General features: G+C 60.8%; 2 protein-coding genes across 2 annotated transcripts in view; both read right to left on the bottom strand.

The window, feature by feature from the left end:
- Positions 1–952: 952 nt before the first annotated feature.
- LOC125090322 (uncharacterized) lies at positions 953–5,482 on the bottom strand. The gene is made up of 2 exons (XM_047712894.1): positions 4,085–5,482; positions 953–4,052 (listed from the first exon to the last, which is right to left on the bottom strand). Exon 1 carries the CDS (start codon positions 5,480–5,482, stop codon positions 4,166–4,168), a length of 1,317 nt encoding a protein of 438 aa, XP_047568850.1. The 3' UTR covers positions 953–4,052; positions 4,085–4,165.
- The window catches only part of CASTOR2 (cytosolic arginine sensor for mTORC1 subunit 2), a 51,360-nt gene continuing 27,968 nt past the window's right edge, over positions 953–24,344 (bottom strand). The window contains exons 2-9 of the mRNA XM_047712895.1: positions 19,785–19,855; positions 11,965–12,158; positions 11,426–11,558; positions 10,795–10,918; positions 9,973–10,083; positions 9,623–9,705; positions 6,363–6,457; positions 953–6,283 (exon numbers count right to left, since the gene is read on the bottom strand). Of these exons, the coding sequence (XP_047568851.1) occupies positions 6,218–6,283; positions 6,363–6,457; positions 9,623–9,705; positions 9,973–10,083; positions 10,795–10,918; positions 11,426–11,558; positions 11,965–12,158; positions 19,785–19,855 (877 nt within the window). The 3' untranslated portion in view covers positions 953–6,217. The remainder of the gene's footprint in view (positions 6,284–6,362; positions 6,458–9,622; positions 9,706–9,972; positions 10,084–10,794; positions 10,919–11,425; positions 11,559–11,964; positions 12,159–19,784; positions 19,856–24,344) is intronic.

The following is a 24,344-nucleotide window of genomic DNA, read 5'->3' as shown; positions in this document are numbered from 1 at the left end:
GCTTCCAGAACATACGTGTGTGTGTGTATGTGTGTGTGTCCCCAACCCCCAGGCCCTGTATGTGTGTGTGTGTGTGTCCCCAACCCCCAGGACCGACCCTTCCAGAACCAGGCAGTGTTGGGGGCGAGGGGGTGAGGTGTGTGTGTGTGTATGTGTCCCCGAACCCCAGGCCCTGTGTGTGTCTGTGTGTTTTGTCCACAGCAGGGCTCCAGGCTTGGGGAAGGAGCTCTGTCCTGCCCCACAGGCCCCCGACCCCCAGGCCCACCTCTGCCAGAGGCCTGGGGAGGACTGGTGGGTGGAGTCAACGGCCTCCAAGACGGTCCCCCGAGACCCTGACCTTGAGTGGTCTCTCCTGGGTCAAACCAGAGCTGGGCTTTACCACCACAGACTGGGGTGGTGGGTGGTCTGTGGGAATTCCGAGGCGTGAGAACTCCAAACCGTCTGGGCTTCTACCCTGGCCCTCGTGTCCCCGGGCTCTGGGGGAAGCCAGGCTCCCTACTGCAAGCGAACTCCACCCCTCGGGGAGCCCCAGCCCACCAGCTGTGTGACTAAACCACCTCTGGAAGCAGACCCTTCGGTCTCAGCCGAGACTTCAGGTGACTGAGTGGCTCTGAGCCAGAACGGCTGCAGCTGCTCCCCCATCCCGAGCCCACGCACACCACGACACGCGCGCACACACACACACGCACCCAGTCCTTTGTGAAGCTGTGAGGTCTGGGGGCTGCTTGTCACACGGCACTGGGCAGCAAGGACAGCCCCCCTCGCTCTGGGCGGGTGTCTCTCCTCTCAGACTGGCTGTGGGGCTGGAAGACTTGCTCTCCCTCCTCCCGGCGTCCCCCTCCCACCCCGGCTGTGCTCCCCGCCACCAGCCGGTCCGGCCGCGGCTCAGAGAAAGGGAAGACCGCAGATGCGGACCCGGGTGGGCCCCAAATCAGACAGTGGTCAGCCAACATCCATTTTTGTCTCCGTTTTAATTAACACTTTACAAAGTACAAAATATACTGTCTTTTTTGGGGGGAACATTAGGTACTTTTTTTTTTCTCTCCATCATACAGTACATGAATCTCGAGGGTTTTGTGTATCTTCGACAAAGAGGGTAAAAGCATGAGGGCCCTGGGGTTGTTGGGTGGCCCCGTGCTCCCCCTCGCCCCAGAACTTGGGATGGATCTAAGCGCCCCTGCTACGGCTGCTGGTGACCCGGGACATGCCAGGTGAGGGCCAGATCCCCGAGGCGAGGCCCTGGGCGGGGCGCAGGCCCCTCAGAGCCCCGTCATGCACCCACCATCCGCTCACCCCCGTCTCAGGATAACGGAAATAATTTTGGCATAGAGCAAGAGGACTTGGGATTCTGTTGTCAGTCCCCCCCACACCCCATCCCCGTTGGGGAGCCAGCCCTGCTCAGTTCTTCCTGGACGGTTTTCTGGGGAGGTAAACTGAGGCAGAGGCTGGACCTCTCTCTTGGGACCCGAGTTTGTCCGGTTTCTCCTCCTCCACCAACTGTACTCCTTGTCCTGGGACCCTGAGGGGCCCACACAGGTGAGGGGCGCCGGCACCCGAAGGCTCTCCTGGCGAGTGCTGTCTGCGGGGGACACACCCCGCCCCTCCGAGCAGCTTAATGAAGTCGAGGGAGTTGGGGGCAGCCCTGCGGGCGAGGCCTGCCACCCACACACTGCCAACCCCACTCTGTGCGGCCCACGGGGACAAGGCTCCCGAGGCTGCAAAATACGGACTGGGCGAGGCCCCGCGCCGGGATCTGGGTGGGCCCGGGGGTGCTCACACACTCGCAGGCGGGACACCGCGCTGTCCGGGCTCCCGGCCTTGTCCCGCCTTGAACCGAGAGCCTCAAACTGCCTCCCGCCCCGGAGGCCATAGGGCCAGGCTGCAGGCCTCCCCCGCTATCCCGGGGCCACTCCTGGTGGCTCGGCTGACAGCGCCTGCCTGGCCTTGGCCTTCTCCACGGAGCAGGCTTCCCGGGAGTCAAAGCTGAAGGCCGCCCTGTAGCTTCCTCCCAGGGCTTAAGGAAAGAGCAGGAGAGAGGAAAAAGCCTCTAATTTGAAAATGAAAGGAAGAAAACGCCTGGGATGCGGGGGAAAGCTATCTAGAGTGGGGAGTGGGGCTCAGCTGCCCTCAGACCACCGGGCCTCTTGCCCCAGGACCCCCTCCCCGGGGGCCATCTTGGTTGGCTGAGGGCCTCACAGCCTCTTTCAAGGGAGGCTACTGCCCGCTCCGGGCCGAGCCCTCTCCCAGCACGGCATCTGGGAAAACCCGAAAAGCCAAAGCTCCCGTCTTTGCGGGTGTGAGGTGCATTACCCTCCCCACCTCAAGCTCTGCTCACCAAGCCAAACGCCTGCTCCATTTCCCAGCGGCTGTGACCGCCACGACGGGCGGGTCCCCTCTCCCCGCTTACAGGGGACACTGATCTACTGGGGGATTTCTTCCTACCCCCGCTTCCCTGGGGTTCACTCAGGAAGTGGCATCAGAAACTCGGTCACAGAGCACAGGAGCGCTCTGCTGTCTCCTGGGAGATCCTTGAGGACCCTCTTAGCCCCATCTGGGAAGGGCCCAAGTTGTCCCCACTTCCAGATCCAGAGGCCCGGAAAGGTGGTCCAGGGACCCCTAATGGTCAGCCTGAGAAAAGGGGCCAGGAGGGGCTGGTGGGGGCGAGGGCAGATTCATCTTTGACTACCAGGCTCCTTGGCTTGGGACAGGGGCCTCACCCTACCCATCAAACCAGAACCTTCTCTCCTGACCTCCAGGCCGTCATCCATCACCTCACAGGGGACAAGCCTCGCCAGACCACGCATCTTCTTCCGGACCCGGCACTGGTCACCAAGGCCATGCTGCCCAATGGGGGAGGCCACGGCTGGCGGCTCTGGGTCCCACCAGAGGCCCGTGGCCTGCAGTTGGTGGAATGGGGAGAATGCTGGTGGTTAGGAGACTCGGGACCTCCTGGATCCCGGGGTGGGGAAGTCAGCACACCTCTCTAGCTTGGATGTGTGCTCTGGGCTTTGGAGACCCTCCCCCACCCCAAAGAAGGCGCAGGGCTGGCCCCACCTACCTCTGCCCCGGGGGCAGAGGGAGGAAGGGGTCCATGCTGAGGGCTGAACCTCGGAGACAGATTTTTATAACTGGGGTTGAGAGAGAGAAGGGGGTGGTCATGCCTCCTCCTCTCCCCACCTCCTCTCTGTAGTGCGCAGGGATGTAGCAGGCAATGGGCAGGGGTGGCCATCGGCTGGCATGGGACACAGAGGCAAAGCCACACACACCCAGAGCCCACCCTGACCTCTCCGCAGCCTTGCTCAGGAGCCCCATCTCCCTGCCCCTGCCACGTGCCCGCCACCCAGAGCCAAGACAGTGTTGGCCCTGCGGGTCTGGAGACCCCCCCCCCACAATGCAGCAAACTGGGGGGCATTCTTCTCCCTGAACTGTGGAGACCAAGTCCCTGTGACTGTGCTCCTCACGGGCACGCAGACAGCGGGAAGGGAGACTGGGGAAGGGGAAGGTCCGGGTGGCTGCTCCTGCCCAGGCCTCGCCAGCCCCTCCTGGGCACAAGGTCAACGGCATCGGTCCTTTTCCTGGCTAGACGGGGCTAGTCTGCAGGAGGACGCCTGGGAGAAGAGCCTGAGGTATCTGAGCTTGCGGGTGAAAACGACGCAGGAACAGCCACATGGTGGGGGGGGGACCCCGGGTGGAGAGCTGGGGTGGGAAGCTCCCTCCCCGCCCAGGTCTTTAAGCTCAGGGCCATGGGAAGATGGCCTTTCTCCTCCCTCCGTACCAGTGTCCCCAAGACCAAACCCTGGCCATGGAAATGGAGGTGCAGGATGGCACTGAATCCAGCTTTCGGGGGGGCCTGGGGGGGGGCGGGCCCCGGGGGCTCCGCTCTTGGGCTGCTGGTTTGGTTTTGCTCTCAAGCCCTGGCTTCTCCGCTAACATATTGCCTGCGTAACTTGATTGAAAAACACACGGTGGCTCGAAACGTGCCCGTGTGCGTCGGGGACACGGTGGGCGGAGGCCCCGGCGCCCGCACAGGCGCCCACACGGTGGGGTCCGTGTCCGCACACCGTGCACACACGCGTGTGCGTGCCCACAGCATATATTAACATATATTGCTCAAGTATATGTGCTATTTACAGTATATATCTATATCGACAAAAAACACAAGTATTTATAGGTGTGTACAATCGATACGTTCTCGGGGGGATCTGGACAGCACACGCTTCTGGGGTTGCGGTGCCGACACACTTGCTGGGCAGGGAGGGACGGCGGAGAGCGGACACCATCGGGAGACCCGACGGGGGCGGCTGGAAGGGCGGGCCACGGGAAACCGAGGCCTTCCAAGGAGAGAAAAAGGGGGCTCAGGGCTTCGGGTCTCTCCCTGCCCACTCGGCCACCCCCCCGGTTTGGAGCCAGCAAACAGTGGACACGTTTTGGTTGTTTTTGAGTTTTGTGCAAAATGAATTAACTTAAAAAAAAAAAAAAAAACAAAAAGAAGAGGGTTCCTAATCAGTGCTTGGGCCCTGAGCATCTTCAAGGATCCAGACCCACGGCTCTTCCGTGGTGGGCTGCTGGGGCTCAGAGGGTCTTCTTCACGCTGGGAGAAGGGGGGACTGGGGCTCGCACAAGCCCTTCGCCTAAGGGAACGTCCTTTCTCCTCTGAGCTTCTCGGGAACGGCGCAGTCAGCCACACTGCCTGAGAGAGAACACCAGGGAGGACAGGGGCCTCAAGGGACCCTCTGGTCCAGCTCGCTTGGGAAGCACCTCCGGCTGGAGGGGAGGCGCGGGGGCTCACCCCATGCTCCCTGGTCAGCCTCCCAGGGGTACAAGACCGCCTCAGCTGGCCTGCCACCTGGCTGCCCACCGCCCCGTGGCCTCTGGGTCCCCTCTGATGTTCACACAGATCACAGCTCCCTGGGTGCCCGTCAGTGGGGCTGCCCTGGGGCGACCCCTGCCTTGCAACAGACCTCTGTGGCCCACTTCCTGCTCCAAAGAGAGGGCCCACACTCCTGGGACACCCCTCGATTCTCCTGCTTGTGCTGGGAGCCGCAGGGCGCCAGCCGAGTGATACTGAGCCCCTGGGCCCCCTGACAGAACTCAGTAGGCCCTGTCGCCCAAAAACTGCCACTAACCGCAGCCTGGGCGCAAATATATTAAATAAGAAACTAAAACGTACGGTACAGTTTTCTCTATTAAGGCTCGGATAAGCTGCCCCCCAGGTCAAGTACTCATGAGTGCCACAGTCCCCTGCTGAGGGGTGGGCAGGCAGGTGAGTCGGGGGCAGGGGCCTTCCGCATCCCCCAAAAGTGGGGCGGGGGAGGGGGCAGGATATCAGGGAGGCCTGTGCTGGTCTAGTCAACTGCTGGGGAGAGGGGGTGACCCAAGAAACTCCAGGTCCAGAATGCTGGGGATGCCCCCACTTGGGGGAAACCAAGGCTCTGCCTGCCCAGGTAGGGTCTGGGGAAAGCAAGAGGGGACAGGCGCTCATGCCCCAGGCTGGTGGGTCTCCCGGGAACCGCCCCCAGGAGCGAGTGCTTACGGTGGGGAGGGTCTGGACAGGGCCCCCTTGGCAGTCTTGCTGGGAGTCGGGGCACAGGCCCTGTGCACGGCAGGCGAGATTCTGGGCGGCGCGGGTCCTCCCCAGCTCGGGCCCACCCAGGTTTGTCCGAGCTGCCCCAGCACGCGACCCAGGGGCCGCCCACTGGCCTCCACTCTGCGGGAACCAGCCCGGAGCTGATGGAACCAGAGACCAGCGACCACAACATCCAGCCCCAGGTCCTCACGGGGGCCTCCCTGGGCTCCATGAACTCAGCCCTGCTCGGCCAGCTCCCCAAGGTGACATGAGAACCAGAACCCCATCGTCTCGCAGGAGGGCCCGGCTTCCTTCCACACCCGCTCCCCGCTGTGGGCAAGGCCAGGTGGGAAGGTGGGTGGGCTGTCGAGCTCCCTGGGCCTCGGACGTCATTTTCTGGAGGAGGAGTCGGGGGGAGGAGGAGACTAGGGAATCTCTGGAGGGTCTGGGGGCTCCAGGAAGGGCACAGGGAGGCCTTGGCTTGGGCGCCACAGGCCTGGCAGGGGAAGCGATAGGGGGCGTCTCCCAGAGGCCCCTTCTTGGGGGCCCCTGGGGCCGATTTTCCAGTCTGAGAAATACTGCAAGAAGAATCTTCAGGGTGGGGGCCAGGCCCGGGCCTGGGGGGCGGAAGGGAGGAGGGAGGAGGCCCCCCTAGTGCTTCTCTGCTTGGCTGACTTTCAGGGCGCTGATGACGGCACTGATGTTCTCCTCCGGCACCTGCGAGGGGGCAGGGGAGGCAAGAGCCATGAGCCCCGCACTGGCGTCCCCTGCCCGGGGGCCGGTGCGGGACACTCACCAGCGCGTGGTCGAACTTGAAGGTACTGATGTAGTAGGCGGGGATGTCTGCGGCGGCCAGGGGCTCGGAGATCTGCGCCACGATGCCACACTCATCTGGGGACAGAGGCGGGGAGGACGCTCAGCCAGCCTCCCTCCGGCCCTGGCCGCCTGCCACGTGGGTTCCCTGATGCCACGCCAGGATTCCCTGGTGCTCTGGCCCCCACACCCAGGAGCCTTCTCTGACCCCCCACCCTGCCCCCGTAATGGGCTCTCGTCCACAGGGCTCCACAGAGCTGAGCTGTCTGCTCCCCTGCTCCCCGTCCCTACCACCTCACGAGTTCTCCACAACAGAGCAAGACGCGGTGTGGCTGAAGGGAGGTTATGGGTTCAGGCCCTCTTTCCTGTCGCCCTCTCTTTTTCTAGCCAGAAGACCATGGTCAAGTCACTTCCTCTCTGCGAGCACGGGGTTCCTCCCCAGAGTCCCCACCGGGAGTGGGGCTCCTACCTCCCTCTAGACCTCCAAAGCGGGGGTGTATCCCCTCCTCACCCCTGGCTCCCTGCCTGATTTGAAGGCACCACTCAAAGCTTCCTCCTCCAGGAAGACCTCCAGGTCTGAGGACCACTCTGCCACCAACACAGCCCCTTCCAATTTTTCAGGTGGTTTCCCCCAAATCCATTATTCCGATTTTGACAACGATGCCTTTTCCCAACTGGGTGGGAGAGTCCAGATCGGGTCACCAGCTCTCCGCGCGATTCTGAGGCTGGAGCCGGGGAACCGACCCGGGCTCCACGCCTATGACACCCCACTGCCATCCCTTCCAGCCTCCCCTCTGCTCCTTCACTCCCTGGCCCAGCCCTGGACCTGTGTGGTGACTCTGGGCTCCTGCTTTCCGCTCCGTCTGCCGGGGCTCCCGGCTGGACACACAGGTCCTTGGTGGCTGGGCGAGCCCGGCATCTGGTGACTGTGCCACCGTGTGGTGGGGACGCGTAGTCTCCCCAAATCCTTTTGCTACCGACACAACTACTCTGACAGAAATGGGGGTTTGAGACGGGAGTCGAGAACGATGCTTTCCCGACTGTGGGTTTGGAACCCCCGTGTCACGTCAGTTTGGAAAGCCGGTGATCGGCACTTTGCAGAACGACAGGGATGGCCAAGGGGAAGCCCCGAGGGCGCGCGCAGCACAGAGCCGGGGCGAGGACGGAGCCACCTGCACCGGGCACGTTGGGTTCGGGGGGGAAGCTGCGTTTACCCCAAAGCACGCTCACAAGCACGCGGAACCTGCCGGTCTGGAACCCTTCAGATTCTCGGCGAGCTGCTTCCCTGGCAGGGTCTTGCCGGCTGTCGGGGTGGCTCAGACCCCGCGCCGCCCTGCGAGGGCAGTTTTAGCTACCGGCCGGGAGGCCAGCACCACCGTCATCTGGACACGTCATCACGTTCCGTGACTGTCTTACAGGCAGTCCTCTGAAGGACTCGGGCTCCTGGTCGCCCCCCGGCTGCTCCCCACTGCCTGCAGGAAGACGTGGCGCAGACCCCTGGGTCCGGCATCAGGACTCCGCCCCTGCCTGTGCCGACCTGGCTGGGCTCTTCTGCCCTGCCTACCTTTGGAGCCCGCTCCCCGGGCACGGCCACCCGGAGCCACGTGGGCCCCGCAGACAGGTGCTGCTGCGTCCTACCTCCCCCTCCCCCCCAAAGTCCCCCCCGGTCACCTTCTCTGGGGAGCCTTCTCCTGGGCCACTTGGACCTTACATGTGACGCTGACAGCAGGGCAGCCGGTACAACAGACACGCACAGGTGCTCCCCACCCAGAGCAGAGATCCACCATCCTCCTTATGAGGATGGCGTATTAGGGAACCTGCCTGTGGCCATGCTTGTTTCTAACAACCTCCTTGATGAGGAGTTGTTCCAGTGCTCAATCCCCACGACCCAGCACCAGGCAGCCAGTGTGGGCGGGAGAAATGTTAGGGTCTGTGGCGAAGGAGCCCCCCACCCCCGCGCCGAGAGGCAGACTGGTCGCCAGGGTTGGCCAGGAGCCTTCAGTGTACACTTCCTAGGCCTCCACAGAGCAGCCTGCTGTTCTGCCCCCAGGACGGCTCTGGCTTTGGCCTTGACGCGAGCAGAGTCAGGGGGACCCATCCTGTCCTGCTAGTGAGCATCACCTGCAAGCGCATCCATGGGCAGGTAAGGCGGGAGGCAGAACCTGGCTCCCTCACCGCCCCTCCGCCCCCAGGTCAACAAACGCTGCCGCCTCCGTCTCCTGTTCTAGGAACGGGCGTCTGAGGGCCGACGTGATGGCCCCTGGAGCAGTCTGGGTTTCGTCAGGAAGGTCCTTCACTCTGTCTGTGGGAACTCAGGGTTCACCGATCCCACCCGGGTCTGTGGACGACGCTTCCCGGAGACAACTGAGAGCCTGTCCTGGGTTCCAGCTCTGGGGTCTAACAGGTCTAGCTGCAGGAAATCATTTCTGATCGGTGCATCCCTGACAGTGAGGCGGCAGCCTCCACCCGGCCCCGCGCGAATCAGTGCCCCGCAGGCCTGCTAACCCCCGAGGACCCTGAGCCCCACGGCCCCTGAACACGCTTGTGGACAGAACTCGCCCCCAACGGCGCTGCTCGGGCAGCTGTGGAAACTGAGGCTCAAGACTCTGAGGGACTCTCGAAAGAGGTCCTGTGTAGGGTCAGCTCATCGTTGCGGAGAAGTGGTTCCTTCCCGGGACAGGAACGGTGAGGTATTTCGGAGTGAGTGCTGGGGTGTCCGAGTCTGACTGCGATGGCATTTATTTACATGAAGGACCCTCATCAGAACCACGGCCGCGGCCTGGGAGCAGCTGGGATTCACAGGTGACTTTTTCCCTTCTCCACTGTAGACTCCACGCCCAGCACAGAGCCCAGCAGCAGGGCTGCTCATGACCTGAGACCATGAGACTCATGACCCTGAGACCAGGACCTGAGCTGAGATCAAGAGTCGTTAGCTTAGCTGCCTGAGCCTCCCGGGCCTCCCTTCCCTTTCTGTTTGTCTCTGGCCCCCGGCGTGCTAACAGGCGGCAGGAAGGCGCTCTCCAAGGCCGGGAGAGGTACGACTGCTTTGGCTGAAGGCACTCCTCCCGCCCTCTGGTCTGGAGCCCTGTTGCCTCCTGTCACTCGCCGGTCAAGGGCCACGGACACCGGCTCCCCCAGCCTCAGTCCCCCCAGCTGCACCGTAGGATGAGTGAGCCCGGATGGAATGCGCGCGCGGAGATGCTAGGACCCCCGCCCGCTGGTGCGGCACCCCCCGGGGCTCACCAAATCCCAGGGGCTGTCCTCCGATCCGCACCATCTTCCAGAGCTCTCCAGACGCGCTCGTGAACAACAGATTACTAGGGAACCTTAACAAGGAGAGAAAGGGAGAAACCCCAGAGGCTGACGTCAGTCGCGGTCCCTTGGTCGGAGCGGTGGCTGCCCTCGGGACGATCAGGGGTCTCGAGGCCCTGCCTGAGTGCCCCCCTCGTCTGGGGGAACGGAAAGGCAGGGCTGGGAGTGTGTTTCGGAACACTGCCCCTCCCCCACTGCCAGCCCCAGAGAGGAGGCCGAGGGACCCCAGGCCATCAGCTCTCTGAGCTGCCTGTCGTCGGTAAGTAAGAAGGGCCACTCACCTCTGCTGGGTCTGCACGTCCATCACCAGGGAGATGTAGCCCTCAATGAGGGAGAAGGAGAAGAAGCGGATGTGGCCACAGTCCTCCCCGGTAGCCATGGGGTCCTTCACTCTGGGGGCCGGGGTTGGGGTGGTGAGGGGGACAGTGGACCCTGACCACACCCAGATCCCCACCTGGTCTGCTCGCCTGCCCACCGGCCTGGGAGAGCTGGGGCCAAGTCCTGGCCCCAATCCTGACCCTGAACCTCTGGCCCCAGCCTCAGTCTCCCCACCTGAGGCGGACGAGTCTGCGGCGTTCATGGAGGCAAGCACCATACTTCCCGGAGCCCAAGACCCAGCCGGCCCTCGCTGCAGACCACCCCCGCTCCTTCCTGGACAGGGTTTCTCTGTTCCTGTGCTGACCCACATCTCGGGACACAGTCTGTGGTCCCTGCCAGCTCACTGGTTCCTGGTCCCACCCCACTAAAATCCGAGAAAAAAAGGCAACAAAGCCTACTGTCTACCAAACAGAAGAGCCCTGGGCTCCTGGCACCCCTACAGACCGGGCTTGCCACTGGAGCTCCGGGGATGGTGAGTGGGGGCGGAATCCGTGGACATGTGCCCCTGGGGCTTCACCATGCTTTGGGGTTCCTGAGGAAGGATGTCTCCCCAATCAGAGCATGGCTTTGAGGTACAGTCATGACCCCCCTGCCCCAGACCAGCTTCCAGGACAGGTGGTAGCTCAGTGTCTCCCCACTCAGACCGGGGCTCCCAGGCAAAGCTGTGTCCCCTTGGCCTCCCTGGCCTGGCCTGCAGCCTCTCCCGTCCAAGGGGGTGGTCATACCCATTGGAGTAGAACATGACGTCCATGAGAAGTGTGGCGACTGCAGGCAGCGTGTCAGGGTCCAGGCTGGTGACACAGAACCTGTTGCTTGGGCTGGACAGAGGGTGGATGACAGGCCTCTGGACTGTGAGAGCAAAGACAGTGGGCGCTGAGGTTGGGAGGAGGAGTGGCACGGGGCAGGAGGAGGGCCCAGGACAAGAGGCGGGGTGAGCCAGCAGCTGCTCTGGGGGATCTGGCCCCTGTGCCTTCTCCAGCCTCCAATACATTCACTCACGGCTCTCCTGATTCTCTGGCTCACTGCCAGACCCCTGGGCCTTTGCACATGCCTCGCTGGCTGCCTGGAATGAATGCCCTTGCTAACCTCTACCACTTGGCTGAGCTCCTACTTGGGCTCCAACCTTCAGTTCGAGAGTCGCTGCCTCTGGGAAGCCCATCTTGATACCCCGGATGAGTGAGGAGTGGCCTCTGGACATCGCCAGCTGTGTCCCCTTCCCGTCTTTGCTAGACCTTGAGAGCAGGGTCTGACCCTGTGTTATACCTGGTGCTTTGTGAGTGTTCTGAGAACGGGGCTGCTCTAGGGTAGGCCCTGGGGACTTCTCGAGGTCTCCCCGGCAGAGCCTCCTCAACTCACCCATCTTGGGCTTCACGAAGCCATTGGTGATGCCAAGGTTCTCAGCAGCTACTGTCTCACCGTTGACAACCCGCAGGATGGTGAACTCTGATGACAAGGTGTGAGTGACAAAGGGCAGGTCCCGTTCACGCACCTACGGACGGGGAGTCAAGGATGTTGGTATCCCGTGGTCCCTGGGGGGCACCTCCCTTCACTCTGAGATTTTGTTACCTGAACCAGCTTCCTCCATCCCTCCCGCCATGCTCGTGGGGGATGGGAGTCTGGAACCACTGCGGCCTGTGAGCAGACACTCTTGCTATCCCCACCCTCGTGTGCCCTCAGAGCCCAGGCTCCAGGTCCAAGCCAGCATGGTGTACAACAAGCACTTGGTGTATGGGGCTGAACAGAGCGCCGCAGTCCCACCCGGGGCCCTGCTGACACTTGAGCCATGACCCTGAGGTACCCTTGACCTTTCTCTGAGCTGACCATGCAACGGGGGGGGGGGGGCACAGAATTCTGTAGACAATGCCACCCAAGGCCCCAGGGTGGCCCCGGCTCACCAGGATGAAGTCCGTCTGATAGGTGGAGAGCATGAACACGGAGATGTTCTGGTCTGCCAGCGGGGCGATGACCGACTTGGCAATCTTGGTGACGCCGATGGGCTGCGAGCTGGAGAAGCTGCCCCCGCCCGATACCACGTTCAAGGCCAGCCAGGTGGCGTCTGCCACGCTCAGGTGCTCCGAGGAGGGCAGCTCTGCATGGGGAGGAAGGGGACGACACATGGAAGGCGGGCCTGTGACTACGATGGGTCCTCCAGGCAGGGGACAGGGCTGGCTGCCTGCCAGTCCCTGCCATCGGGCCTCGGTTCCCTTGTCTGTCAGAGCAGAATGGAATCAGAGGTCCCAGCCTGGGAAGGCCGAGCAGGGAAGGCCCTCAGAGGACCTCAGACGTGCCGAGCGCTGGGCAGGGCGGGAGCCGGGGTGACAAGTGGCTCATCTGTGTTTGGCTTCCACTGTCCCACGCATGGAATGATGGGCGTCCAGCAGCGAGTAATGATCTTACCTCCAGGTCCCACTATGCTGCTGCCCTCAAATGGGTGGAACAGGCCCCTGGTGGTTTTTTTTTTTTTTTTTTTTTAAGATGTACTTATTTCTTTGAGAGAGAGCGTGAACGAGCGTGTGCACAGGGGTCGGGGAGCAGGGGGAGAGAGAACCTCGCGCAGACTCCCAGCTGAGCGTGGAGTCCCACGCAGGGCTCGATCCCACGACCCTGAGACCAGGACCTGAGCCGAAACCAAGAGTCGGACGCCTAACTGAGCCAGCCAGGCAGCCCCGCATCTCCTTCCTCCCGGTTTTCATACTGGTTCCCGGGAACCTCCCAGGAGCTGGGGTGGAGGGGAAGCCAGAAGACAGGGTGGGGGTAGCCCTGGGATTTCTCTCCCTGCTTTCCTCAGCCCTGCGTTCTGGAAGAACACACAGCTCCGGGAGGCTCCAAAGGACACCATCTTTTGGCAACAGTGATTGTCACCCAAGTCCCTCCCCCAGAGAGCTCAGGGATCCTGGGGTTGGTGCGGGCAGGGGCAGGTGGAGGAGGGTCTGAGTGGCAACAGTCACCGTCTCCTCGACCAGCTCACAAACCCCCGGAATCCAAATGCTCACGACTCTGCCTGGTCCCGCAGAGAGCGCGCCCAGGGGGGCCTGCCCACGGGACACGGGTACACGTGTGTGCACGTGCCTCAGGGGTCACCACTCGCACGGTAACCACAGCCTGGTGCGCCCGTCGGTCCCGCTGGCTGAGAAGGGGCCGTCCTGGCCAGACCTGCTGGAGAGGCAGGCGGCTTCCCAGGAAAGGGGAAAGCTTTGGGAGGAAGAGCGGGAGGAAAGGCGTTTAAGGGACCCTGGGCTTCGGGCTTCGGCGTCCGGTCTAACTGTTACGTGGGTGTTGGAAGAGAAATAGTCTGACGGCCACAGGAAAACTCCCCAGAAACAGCGGCTCGATTCTGAAATTCTAAGGGGCCTGGACCTGGGGAGAACTCTGCGAGCCCTCCAATCCCGCCATCTATTTCAGGGACAGCCCCAAGAGCCACTGAGGGTCGGGGCATCCTGACGGTCCAGCCTTGCTCAACACCCAGCCCAGGGCTTCCCTGGGGCTGGGTGTGAGCCACGCAGCCCCAACGGCGGCCGTCATTTTAACGTATTTAATGCTGGACGCTTGAAAACTCCCCTTTCCATTAGGGCAGAACCCCTTCAGCCCTCTTGGGAAAACCCTGGAAGGGTCAGTTATGTCTTAAGTCGCTGCGTATTAACAAGAGACCACACCGGCATTTACGAACAGGCCCTCTGCCCGCCGCTGCCAGGTTCCTCGCGACCCCAAACCACCCAGCGGCTTCCCGCATCCTTCGGAGAAGAGCTCAAGTCCTTTCCCCCAGAGAGCTCTGTGCGGAGAAAGGGAGGGGTCCGTCTACACCCGCACTGCCCCCAGACCATAGCCACTCACTGTGGCTTCAGAGCGACAAGAATGTGGCTAATGCAACAGAAAAGATCGTATGTTTTATTTCACTTTGATTCATTTTGCTTCTGAGAAGTGCATGTGGTGCGCGGCTACCATGTGAGGCGGTGGCCTCATCTATGCTCAGCACGTGGCGCGCAGGGGTGCGAGATGAGGACGACGGCTGGTGGGGGGCAGCCGGCCCTGCCTCTGTGCTCTGTCCGGGCCCCATGTTCCCACCCACCTGCCTTCCCCGCTCCTCTGTCGGGGCTCAGTCACCCTGCCAGGCCCAAGGTTGGGGGGTGGCCTTCACCATCATCCCTTGCTCCCATACCCCACCTCCCAGGATCGGGCCATGGGGCCCCAGTGGGGAGCAAGTGCCATTCCCAGCCCCAGCCCACCAGTGGGGACAGGGCATTCGCTGCCCATCAGCTTACGGACGCGCAACAGGCTGTGTGAAGTCAGCCCTGCCCCCGCTGGGCAGAGTAGGCCGTGGGGTCCTGTGAGCTCAGGGAGGCAGAGGGCAAAGTACGCCAGCTTCAGGCTGGGACAGCGACAGACTCCAGTCCGGGCTCCAGCCGCCCTGGCGGAGGCTGCCAGGAAGCTGCGGCCGGTCCAGTGGGGAAGGCGTGTCCCCCTCAGTCAGTGAAGTGCTGGGGTGTGTGCATTTTTAAGGGGCACTAGTGCAGACATGGCTCTGCTCTGGGGAGTTTCTTGAGTTTGGATGCATCCCAGGGAGAAGCCCAGGCCTGGAGCCAGCTGAGCAAGGGGATGTGGGATGGTGGGGGGGCTGAGGGGACGGGGGACAGAGGACTTCAGGGCTGTCCAACTGCTAGCCAGTCTGGGCAGCGAGCAGGTCGGCCGGGATGGGTCTGCCCGCCCTGCTCCAGGCCTTGGGGCCAGCCACTCCCGGCTCTCGGCCCTGGGTAGGACCCACAGACGGTGGTCAGCTCGGACCAGCGGTCACCCCTCGGATCCTCTCAGAAGTGTGAGTTTCATCAGAGGAGCAAAGGCAGCTGGAAGCCACAGTGTTCGCTGCTTCTGGCCCCTGGGATCTGCAATACCGGGGCGGCGGGGAGGGAGGGCCTGTCTGGGGCCCATCCTCACCCCGGGCCAAGCCTCGGGGGGACGAGGTGCCATTTTTGGGGCTGTGGGGATGAGCTCCAGAAGGCTGACCAGGAGACCGCAAGCCTGCCCGTCCCTAAAGGAAAAGTGGACCCATTCCAAGACTAAGGTGGGTTGTTTCTGTCACCACACACAGCATAGGCCCTTACAAATAGCCTCTGGGAGCCGCATACGCTTTGTGGTGGTGGAGGTTAACGGTGTCTTGTCACCCCCCAGCCACAGACTGGGGTAGCTCTGCAGCTGGGCAGAGCCCTCCCCCTGCCCTCCTCATGGTACCCACCCCCCCGCCCCGGGCCTCCCCTGTTCCGGCTACAGGACCTGCGCGTCCCTGCGTGACACGGCTGTGTGCGCCCCACCCAGCCTGTGTTTCTCGGGCTTCTCCTGCCCTGCCCGCAGCAGGGTCAAGGGCCCTGGGGTCAGGCGGAGGGGGAGGTGTCTAATCCTGCCTTGACTCTGGGCAACGTCAACGCCCCTCAGTTTCTTAGCTGCAAACGCAGAAGGAGGAAATCGGGATGGGCTCCAGAAGATGCTTCTGGGATTAAATGAGATAATCCCCACACCAAGTGCTTAGCCGAGTGCCTGGCGTCTGAGTGCTTCCCGAGCACCAGCGCCTCTTCCGTTCACACGCTGATGCCGGATTCTCGATGGCAGCTGGGCGACGCGCAGCCGGAGGGGTACAAATGAGCAGTTTCATTGCAAAGGAGGTGCTGACACGCATGGCAGAGACCAAGCCGCAGGCCAGCGTGCGACCCCCAAACGCCGGGTGCTCCCGAAACTCCAGCGACGGGGCCGGGCAGAGGAACCCCGGTTCATCCACGACAGAGCGACACCTCTCGAGCGCATGAGCGTCCCACGGCCACATGGGTGCCCTGCAGAAGGGACGGGCGCTCCTGTGTTCGGGGGGAGGCCCCGGGGAGCTGGGCAGCTGGCCAGAACCACAAGCCGTGCAGGTGGCAGAGCAGGATCTGAACCTGGGTCTTCCCGTCCGCGCTAACGGGGAGGCCAGGAGTCGCTTCTGGACGACATCCTCCCCCTGCCTCTGGACCAGCGCGCGTGCGAGAGACACTGCGCTCCCGTAATCGCACACGGTTCAGCCCCGAGTGCCGACCGGGAATCGTGGCCTGGAAGCGAGACCCGCTACGCAGCAGTCGCAGGGCTGCAGACCCCTCCTCTCAGCCCCTGCTGGGTGAATCATTGACACTGGTTTTTCTCCCCCTCCCGGAGCCCCCTTCCCCACACTGAAGACACTATTACTGCTCTGGCCACCGGAAGAGGTCTGGGGAGAGGCCAAGTGATTAATAAAGCCTCCAGGGAAAGTCGGGGTTTCAAGATTGTGGGTAATTCCCTCCCTGGGTCAGTCAGGGTCTCAGCCTGGGCCTGAAGGTCTCACTTCGGACAAAGCCTGAATATTAGCCCTCTAGGGAGGCCCCCACGTCACACTCTCTCCCCTCCCGCATACTCACCCCAGGTGCCTCTTCCTGAGTCCAGCCTCAATGACGACTCTCTCCCGCTCAACAACCTTCAATGGCTCCCTACTGCCTGCAGAACAAGGTCCAAATGGACCCTGCTCCCTCTTTTTTAAGTCTGAACCTGTCTTTCCATCTACTTTTTGAACCTGGTCTCTGCCTCTGCTTCCAGACTTACTCATACACCCCCCACCCGACATGCTCTCCCCCTCCTTAGCCCTTCAAGGGCAGCAAAAACGGCCTCCTCCAGGAAGCCTTCCCTGACTACCTAAGCTCCCCCAAAGTCTCCTCTTCCGAGTTCCCAGAAAGGGACATGCTGAAAGCTCACCAGTTCTTCCAGACTTAAATACAGTGTGAGGCTCCCCACTGGTTAGCGGTGCAGCTCAGGAAAAAGTCCCAGGTAAATTCAGATTTCGAATCTTTCTTGATTCCTGCTCTGTCCTCACTGCGCCAGCCTCCTTACTCTGCTCTCCTCCAGGCAAGCCCTTCAAGGTCAGATAAGACCCTTCACTGGCTCCCCCTTGCCTCTGTCTCTCCTGGCCTCCCTCATCCCATCTCCTCTTGCTCTGTCTTCTCCCCTGCATGCCCAGCGACCCCCCATTCTAGAAGCCTCCCCACTCCCAGTGTCACAGGTTTCACCAGGTGGGCTCATTAGTCATTTAGTTGGGTTTGCCTCAAGCACTGCCTCCTCTGGGCAGTCCTCCTGGACTGCACTTCTGCCAGCCAGGTTGGGTGCCACTGTCTATTGATATCGTAATTCTGGTTCCTGTGTTTCTGTCCTCCCAGAGCTGTAAGCCCCTGAGGGGCCAAGGCTGGATTCCTGCACTTCTGCTCTCCCCGGCCTCGGGCCCGGCCCCTGGAGGCATCCGGAGAGGACACCAGCCGTGCGACAGCCTTTTCTGCACTTCAGGTTCCTTGTCTATAAAATGCAGTTAGCAAGAGTCTTTCCCGGGGCTTATATACCACAGTGTCCGCAGCCAGAAGCCCCGCTGGGGCAGGGAGGGAAGTCGGAATAGGTCGATGCAGGCCCCTCACGGACCCACTCTGCTGGGTTGCTTACTCCTGCAAGGGTCCCTCCTATGGGGTCTCCCGCACAGCACCCACCGCAACCACGACTGACCGCGTCGCTGGCTGGCAGACCCCGAGGCTCATGGGGTCAGCGGGGCTCTGTCAGTGCTGCCTCCTGCAACCCCGGGGGGGCAGGCGGTGCTGGCTGGGGACAGGCAGCCATTCACCTGCGCGATACCTCCCAGGGGACTGAGGATTCCTACAAACGTGGGTTTCCAGGGCCTGCAAAACCGGCCCCCTGGTCCTGCGGCCACAGCCTTCCTCTGTCCCTGGTTGCCGCATTTGCTCGTTTGTGGCCTCGAGATGGAGTGAGCTTGTCTCGTCTGGGGAGACGGAGCCATGAGGGTATCTGCTCCTAGAGCAGAGACATCCTGGGGCGATCCTTCTGCGCCCGAAGTGCTGTGATTCTCGGCAGGACCCATAGAAAGATGGAGATGGGTTTGGGTTGCCCAAGTGTACATTCTTCACGGGACCGTGCTTTGTGGTTAGGGCAAAAGTTCCTGTTTGTGGGTCCTAGGCTCCCAAAAGGTCTGGGCATGGATGAAATGACGGACCAGAGAGACATCTTCGATGATGGGGTAGGGGCGCGTAAGGACGACAGAGCGTAGGGGTGAAGTCAATTCTTCCAAGGCTCCCCTCGTTCACCAGCGGGGATGGGCTGAAAAGGCGGCCCCCCTCCACCTGCGCTAAGAACCACACAAGCCAGCTTCCGACCCCGTAACTCCAGGTCTCAGACCCTGTTTTAGGAATCAGCCGGACTGAGAATAAAGGTCAAAAATTTATCCCTGGAGAACCATGAATGCCCACTTGGATTCTAAGTGCAGGGGACTGGGCAAGGAGGCGGGCCACATCCACCACAGCGTGGACCGCGAGAGGCCACGACATCACAGGAGACGTTACGTCACGGTGTCAGGGACAAGCACTTCTCTCTGGGACAGGACGGCATGCGGCTTAAAAAGAGACAACTCGTGCCCCGTACAATTGGAAAGAGAAACACGAAAGAGTGACCAGGAGTTGCCTTTGGGGTGGAATGAGGTTTTTATAAAAATGTGGACTCAGGGCTTTCCAGAACGGAACTGGGGGGCTCGGAGGGGATGCCGGCTCTGGGGGGAGCCCCGCTCCGTGGCTGTGGGTCTGGTCACCTGACCTCCCCTCCGCTCGCAGCTCCACGCCGGCGGGACGTGAACACGCCCCGTTCTCATAAATGAGTGGGCAGCGGGCAGCGCAAACGGACACTTGCTGTCGCGTTAGACCAGGACCAACATAATAAACCTACGAGGGGACACGGCGGAGAAGGGGGATGGGGAGTGATGTCAACGGAGATGAGGCTGTTTTGTGGGGAGGGAAGATGTTGGAGGGCGTGGCCACACAACCCCGTGCACCATCACAGACCGCTGAACCGGACACTTTAAAAGGGCGCATGTTTGCTACGTGAATTGTATTTCAGCCTTGAAAACGGACACACGCGAAGGAAGGAAGAGCAGCAGGGCTCACGGGAGCCCTGACCGGGAACCAGGGACTGAGGACCGACTGCCTCTCACTCAGTGGTGGGAGCTCAGTGAAACAAGCCCTGGGTTGTAGCTACTTTCTTCATAGCCCGTAGTTCCAGCTGGGTAAGCACGCTGTCTTACTGACCCTTTTAGCTCTGGGGCCTTTCCTGGGGCAGTTTTATCAGCGGAAAGGAAGGGGACCAGCCACGGCACAGGGAGAGAAGAAAACAGACTCTGTGCTGACCTTCTAACCCACTCGCCAGAAGGAGACGGAGGCAGAAATAAGGCGGCGGGTCGGAGGGAGGGAGAAATAAGGCGGCGGGCAGGAGCAGAAATGTCTGGGGTACTTTTGTATCAGCATGGACGGGACTGGAAGAGATGATGCCGAGTGAAATCAGTCAAGCAGAGAGAGTCAATTATCATGTGGTTTCACTGATTTGTGGAGCATAAGGAATAACACGGAGGACAAGGGGAGATGGAGAGGAGAAGGCAGTTGAGGGAAATTGGAAGGGGAGGTGAACCGTGAGAGACTCTGGACTCTGAAAAACAACCTGAGGGTCTTGAAGGAGCGGGGGTGGGAGGTTGGGGGAACCAGGTGGTGGGTATTAGAGAGGGCATGGACTGCATGGAGCACTGGGCGTGGTGCAGAAACAATGAATGCTGTGACGCTGAAAATAAATTAAAAAAAAAAAATAGTATAACCAAAAAAAAAAAAGGAACGTCTGGGGTGATAGAAGCACTTACCTAGGAACCCCTCCTCGTCAACAATGATGGTGTAATCCTCCGGCGTCTCAGTCAGACTGAAGAACTTGCACCTGGATGGTGGACAGACAGACAGAGAATATCACCGTTAGTCCCACTTTGGACCTGGCAGGACCCTGGGACCCTGTGGGAGAGGACTCGGTTTACCCAGAGCTCTGACCCGAGGCTGCCGCATGACCTGCAGTGAGCTGTGTATCTTCCCCTCTGCTACCCTCCAGTTCTGACTCCGGAGGTCTCAGAGAGGCTGGTCCTCCCCTCTGCACTGCCCCCACCAACCTCTGTGGACCCCTGAGCCGGCCAGCCTCTAGGTCCCCATACAGGTCAGGGGTCCTCGATCCCACTTTTCCCCGTGGAAGCAGCAGCTGAAGGACGAATGGCAGGGACCTGGGAGGAGGACTGTCTTTTCTGTAGGCGCCCCACACCCTGACTTCTGGGCCTCTGCTGCGGCCCACCCCAGGCCCCCCACACCCGTGGGTCCCAGTCCCTCTCCTCACCAACTCGAGAGTCCCCATGGTCATTTAAGACCTAAGTCAAGTCATCCGACCAACAGCCCAGGCTTTAGGGTACTTCTCTTCCATGCCCAAGAACGGGGTGTGGCCACCTGTGCGGCTGGGGCGGGGGGCGGCGGCACGGATCCCCGGATTGTCCCCGGCATCTTTGGTGATGCTGGCTTTGCCTGGGGTGTATGTGTACGTTGCCCTTTCTGCCCCAAACAAGACGATCGGTTTCCCAAGGCCGGGGCTGCCACTCACCCTGTCCCTCTGTATCTTGTCCCCAAGTTCATTCTTAGTGCCCGGCAGACACGGGGGGCTCAGTGGCTTTCTGCGGCCAGGTTGGGGGGTGGTCACTGCCCCTCACTGCCTGTCTGTCCCTGCTCCAGCTAGAACGGCCCCCAGAACACTTGCAGGGAGAGACGGAGCGGCACAAACAGCGGCGAGCAGGAAACAGCCTGTGGTCATTTATCTGGCGTCACTCGGGCTCTCGAGCGCGAGGCCCGGCGCGGTCTCCGTGCCCAATGTGTAAAACGCATCCACCAGGGGAAGCCCTACCAGAAAGAGGACCAACCAGGAACCCCGCAGGGGCCCAAACGGCACTTCTACAAAGATTCAAAGGGAAGACAATCCTGAAGGGGATGCAGGGCTGTAGGGCAGAGGGGTGGAGGGAGGTGGGGCTGGCGCACCTCTGGTCAGGGCCCTGCAGCACCAGAGCCCAGCCACACAACCTCCCTGGTGCCCTGTGTGCTTCGTCCTTGAAATTTTTCACAAGAAACGAGAACACCTGGAATCGACAGGAATGCAAAAAGGCACAGCCCCTGGGAGGAGGCGGCAGCTTTTCCTGAAGGGAAACACACACAGACCACGTGACTCGGCAACCCCGCGCTTGGGGGACCACCGGAGAACCGAACACCCAGGAACACCCAGGACCACGCCGAGACCCGCGTGCAGGTGTTTACGGCCTTTCTTTGTGCTCGCCCCAAACTGGGAACATGTCCAGTGTTGGCCCCTCAGCTGGGGACCCGGTGGCCCATCGGCCCCACGGACACCAGTCAGCAACCCAAGGGGTAAATTACCGGTTCGCACAGTAACATGGGTGGATCGCGAGTGTGTTTTGTCAAAGTTAAAGCAAGACTCAAATCAGACACGTTCCCTGATTCCATTTCGAGGACATTCTGGGAGAGATGCAAGGCTAGGGACAGAGAAGGAAGCCACGGGTGCTAGGGGCTGGGTTGGGGTCCACTTTAGAAGGGCATCAGAGAACTTTCTGGGGTGACAGTAATGCTTGGTATCTTGGTTATGCTGGTGGTTATAAGAGCACATACATGTGTCCAAACTCCAAGAACCATACCCTAAGAGGGGTGACTTTTACTATATGTAAATCATCCCTCAATGTGCCTTAATTTTTTAAATATAGTTTTTAAAAGATTTTATTTATTTTTCAACAAAGGGGGAGGAAGAGAAGCAGGCTCGCCGCTGAGCAGGGAGCCCAATGCGGGGCTCGATCCCAGGCCTGAAGGCAGAGGCTCAACCGACCGAGCCGCCAGGCGCTCCATCAGTGCACCTGACCTCAAAGAAACCGCTAGAGCGGAGTCATCAGCGAGGTGGCGAGCTTCTCCCCAGACGCTCCGCTCAGCCAGACCCACACACGCTTCAATCTCCCTCCGGCTCTTCCGTTTTCAAATCACATCTCTGTCCCTGTCTGTCCCACACCCAATTTGCAAACTGCCCGCACACATGAAATCTGTAATTGCTCGGGGACAACAGCAAATTATCATAACCTCAGAAAGTGGCAATCACTGGTCTGGCCTGGCTCTTTCTTGGGGACCCCTGTACACTGAGAAAGAGCCTCAGAAGCATGTTCCCTCACCCCACACCGGTCACCAGAATGCCACGAACGGGTACTTGCTGGGTATGGGGAGTGGCCACCCAGCTATCTGTGACAGCAAACAGAGATGGCACTTGCCCCCACCTCCCTGCCCCCCGCCATGTCCTCTTGGCTGTGAGGGATGTTCCAGAAATAGACCCTATAAACTATCCCAGAAGGCAGAAACCCCAGCAGAAGGCAGCATCGGCCTCCGTGTAAATGGGGTGTACATGTTGTTGACGTGACCCGTCTCCTGGGGTCGAGTGCCCGAGGCCCTGCTGTTGGATATCCATCTGCAGACATGTGCCTGGCGGGGTGGGCAGGCCCCTGGGAGGGCGGGTCAGCCCAAAGGACCAGCCACGATGGCTGTGGTCAAACTCCGGCAGTCAAGCCCCTGGCTGCATGTCATTAGCCCCACCAGCCTTCTCCCCGACCCCCGAGTTGCTCTCAGGTTTCCCCTCTGCCTACCACTCCCCTCCACGTGAACCTCTGCCTTGGAGACTGTCCAGGCCTCCTACGTCGCCCCATTCCCCTACTCTTGGCCTGCCTTCCAGTCTCATGCCTCCAAAGGCTGACAAATGGTCTCTCCACTGCCCGGCACACCCTTCCCTCTTCTTCGGCTGGAGACTTGCCATTCATTCTCTAAGATCCAGCAAGCATCTTTGTTGGGGTAAAGCCTTTTCAGATTGGCACCGGCTGCCCCATCTCCCTCACCTCCCACCGCAAGGCTGTGGTCCTCCCTTGACAGTCTACAGCCTTATACGATGTCTACAGAAGGACATTAGAGCCACCGCAGACAGCTGGGCTGCTGGTGTGTTACAACTCGCTCATCTCACGGTTTATGTGAAGTCTGCCCTTAGAGTTGAGCAGTGCACAGTCTGAACAACTGTGCATGATGAGGGTCCTAGGTGATTTCCACAACCTATGACAAATAATACTCATTTTCCCCAGCAGACCGAGAGCTCTCTCTGGCAAGGACTGTGGATTCTCTGTACATACAGCTAGTCCCTGACACAGGCTGGGAAGAGAATCAACACTCGTTGTCCAATGAGCAAAAAAGTGCACTAGGGCCACAAACTTATCCCCAAGCCAGAGAAGCCCTGATTGGACAAACCCTGCTGGCCCTTTGTGGGGCACTGCCTTGACCTGCCCTCCTCTGGAAGACACTGAAGTCTTCAGTCCTGACTTTCTAATGAGTCATGGCTAGAGCCACACTCCAGATGCTTGGGGCCCCAGCGTTTGCGGCCTCCCTCTATGAGGAGCTGGAGAGAGGACAAAACCCAGCAATTAGCCAGCCTCTGCTCAGTGCTGTCAGGAAGTCCAAGGAGGAGGAGGAGAGTGGGGTGCCCTCTGGATGCCCTCATGGTACTCAGGAATGGGGTGGAACAACAAGGAAAATAAAGTGGACTGGGAAAGTGTGAAGGCCTGCATACTAGTCCCAGCTTGGCACCTGGGGGCGGTGAGCCCTGGGCTGCTTCATTCCTCTGTACAGTTAGGGCCAGGTTCAAGGTGGACTGGTTCCCATCCAGCTCCAGTGTGGGCCACATGGAACACTGCCAGCTCCACAGCAGGGCACCCTTGAGGGACCTGGCCAAGAAGCCACAGAAAGATGATCCTAGAACCATGGAGTCTGCCTGGAAAACACCATTCAAGGGCAGGCAAAATCCGAACCAGCTCAGATCAGAACCCAAGATGGATCTGCTATCCAGGTAGCAGGGCAGGTGGTGTATCACAGCTCTGGGGGCAGGGCTCATTCACTGCATGGTCTCTGTGAAGAGTGCTCTCAGTTGAGCAGTGCACACCCATGCAACAGTGCATGACCATCACCTGGCAGGTTCTGCTGGAGCCATCATCAGGTAAACAGGACATAAAACTCTACAGCTCTGCGCAATGAAGGCAGGGAGACTGGGGAGCAGCAGCTTGTGGTTCAGGACACACCCCGAGAATCATGCAAGTCCCCCATCCAGGAGGTAACAATGCACTGCTGCACTCTGTTGAACACAACAGGGGTACTAGATGTAGGCAGGCCATGACAGGAAGCCTGTGTCTGTTCAGAGCCTCATGGCCAACACAGAGCATGCCCGGGGACTGCAGACTATGCCCCCTTCGGCCTGGAGGAAGAGTCCAGCCGCCACCTTTATTCCTCTGTGGCTGTTGTGCTGCAAAGGATGGAAGAAACGC

This window comes from Lutra lutra, chromosome 18 (assembly GCF_902655055.1).
Source record: "Lutra lutra chromosome 18, mLutLut1.2, whole genome shotgun sequence".
Lineage (NCBI taxonomy): Eukaryota > Metazoa > Chordata > Mammalia > Carnivora > Mustelidae > Lutra > Lutra lutra.
This window is presented reverse-complemented; position numbering and strand designations above follow the sequence as displayed.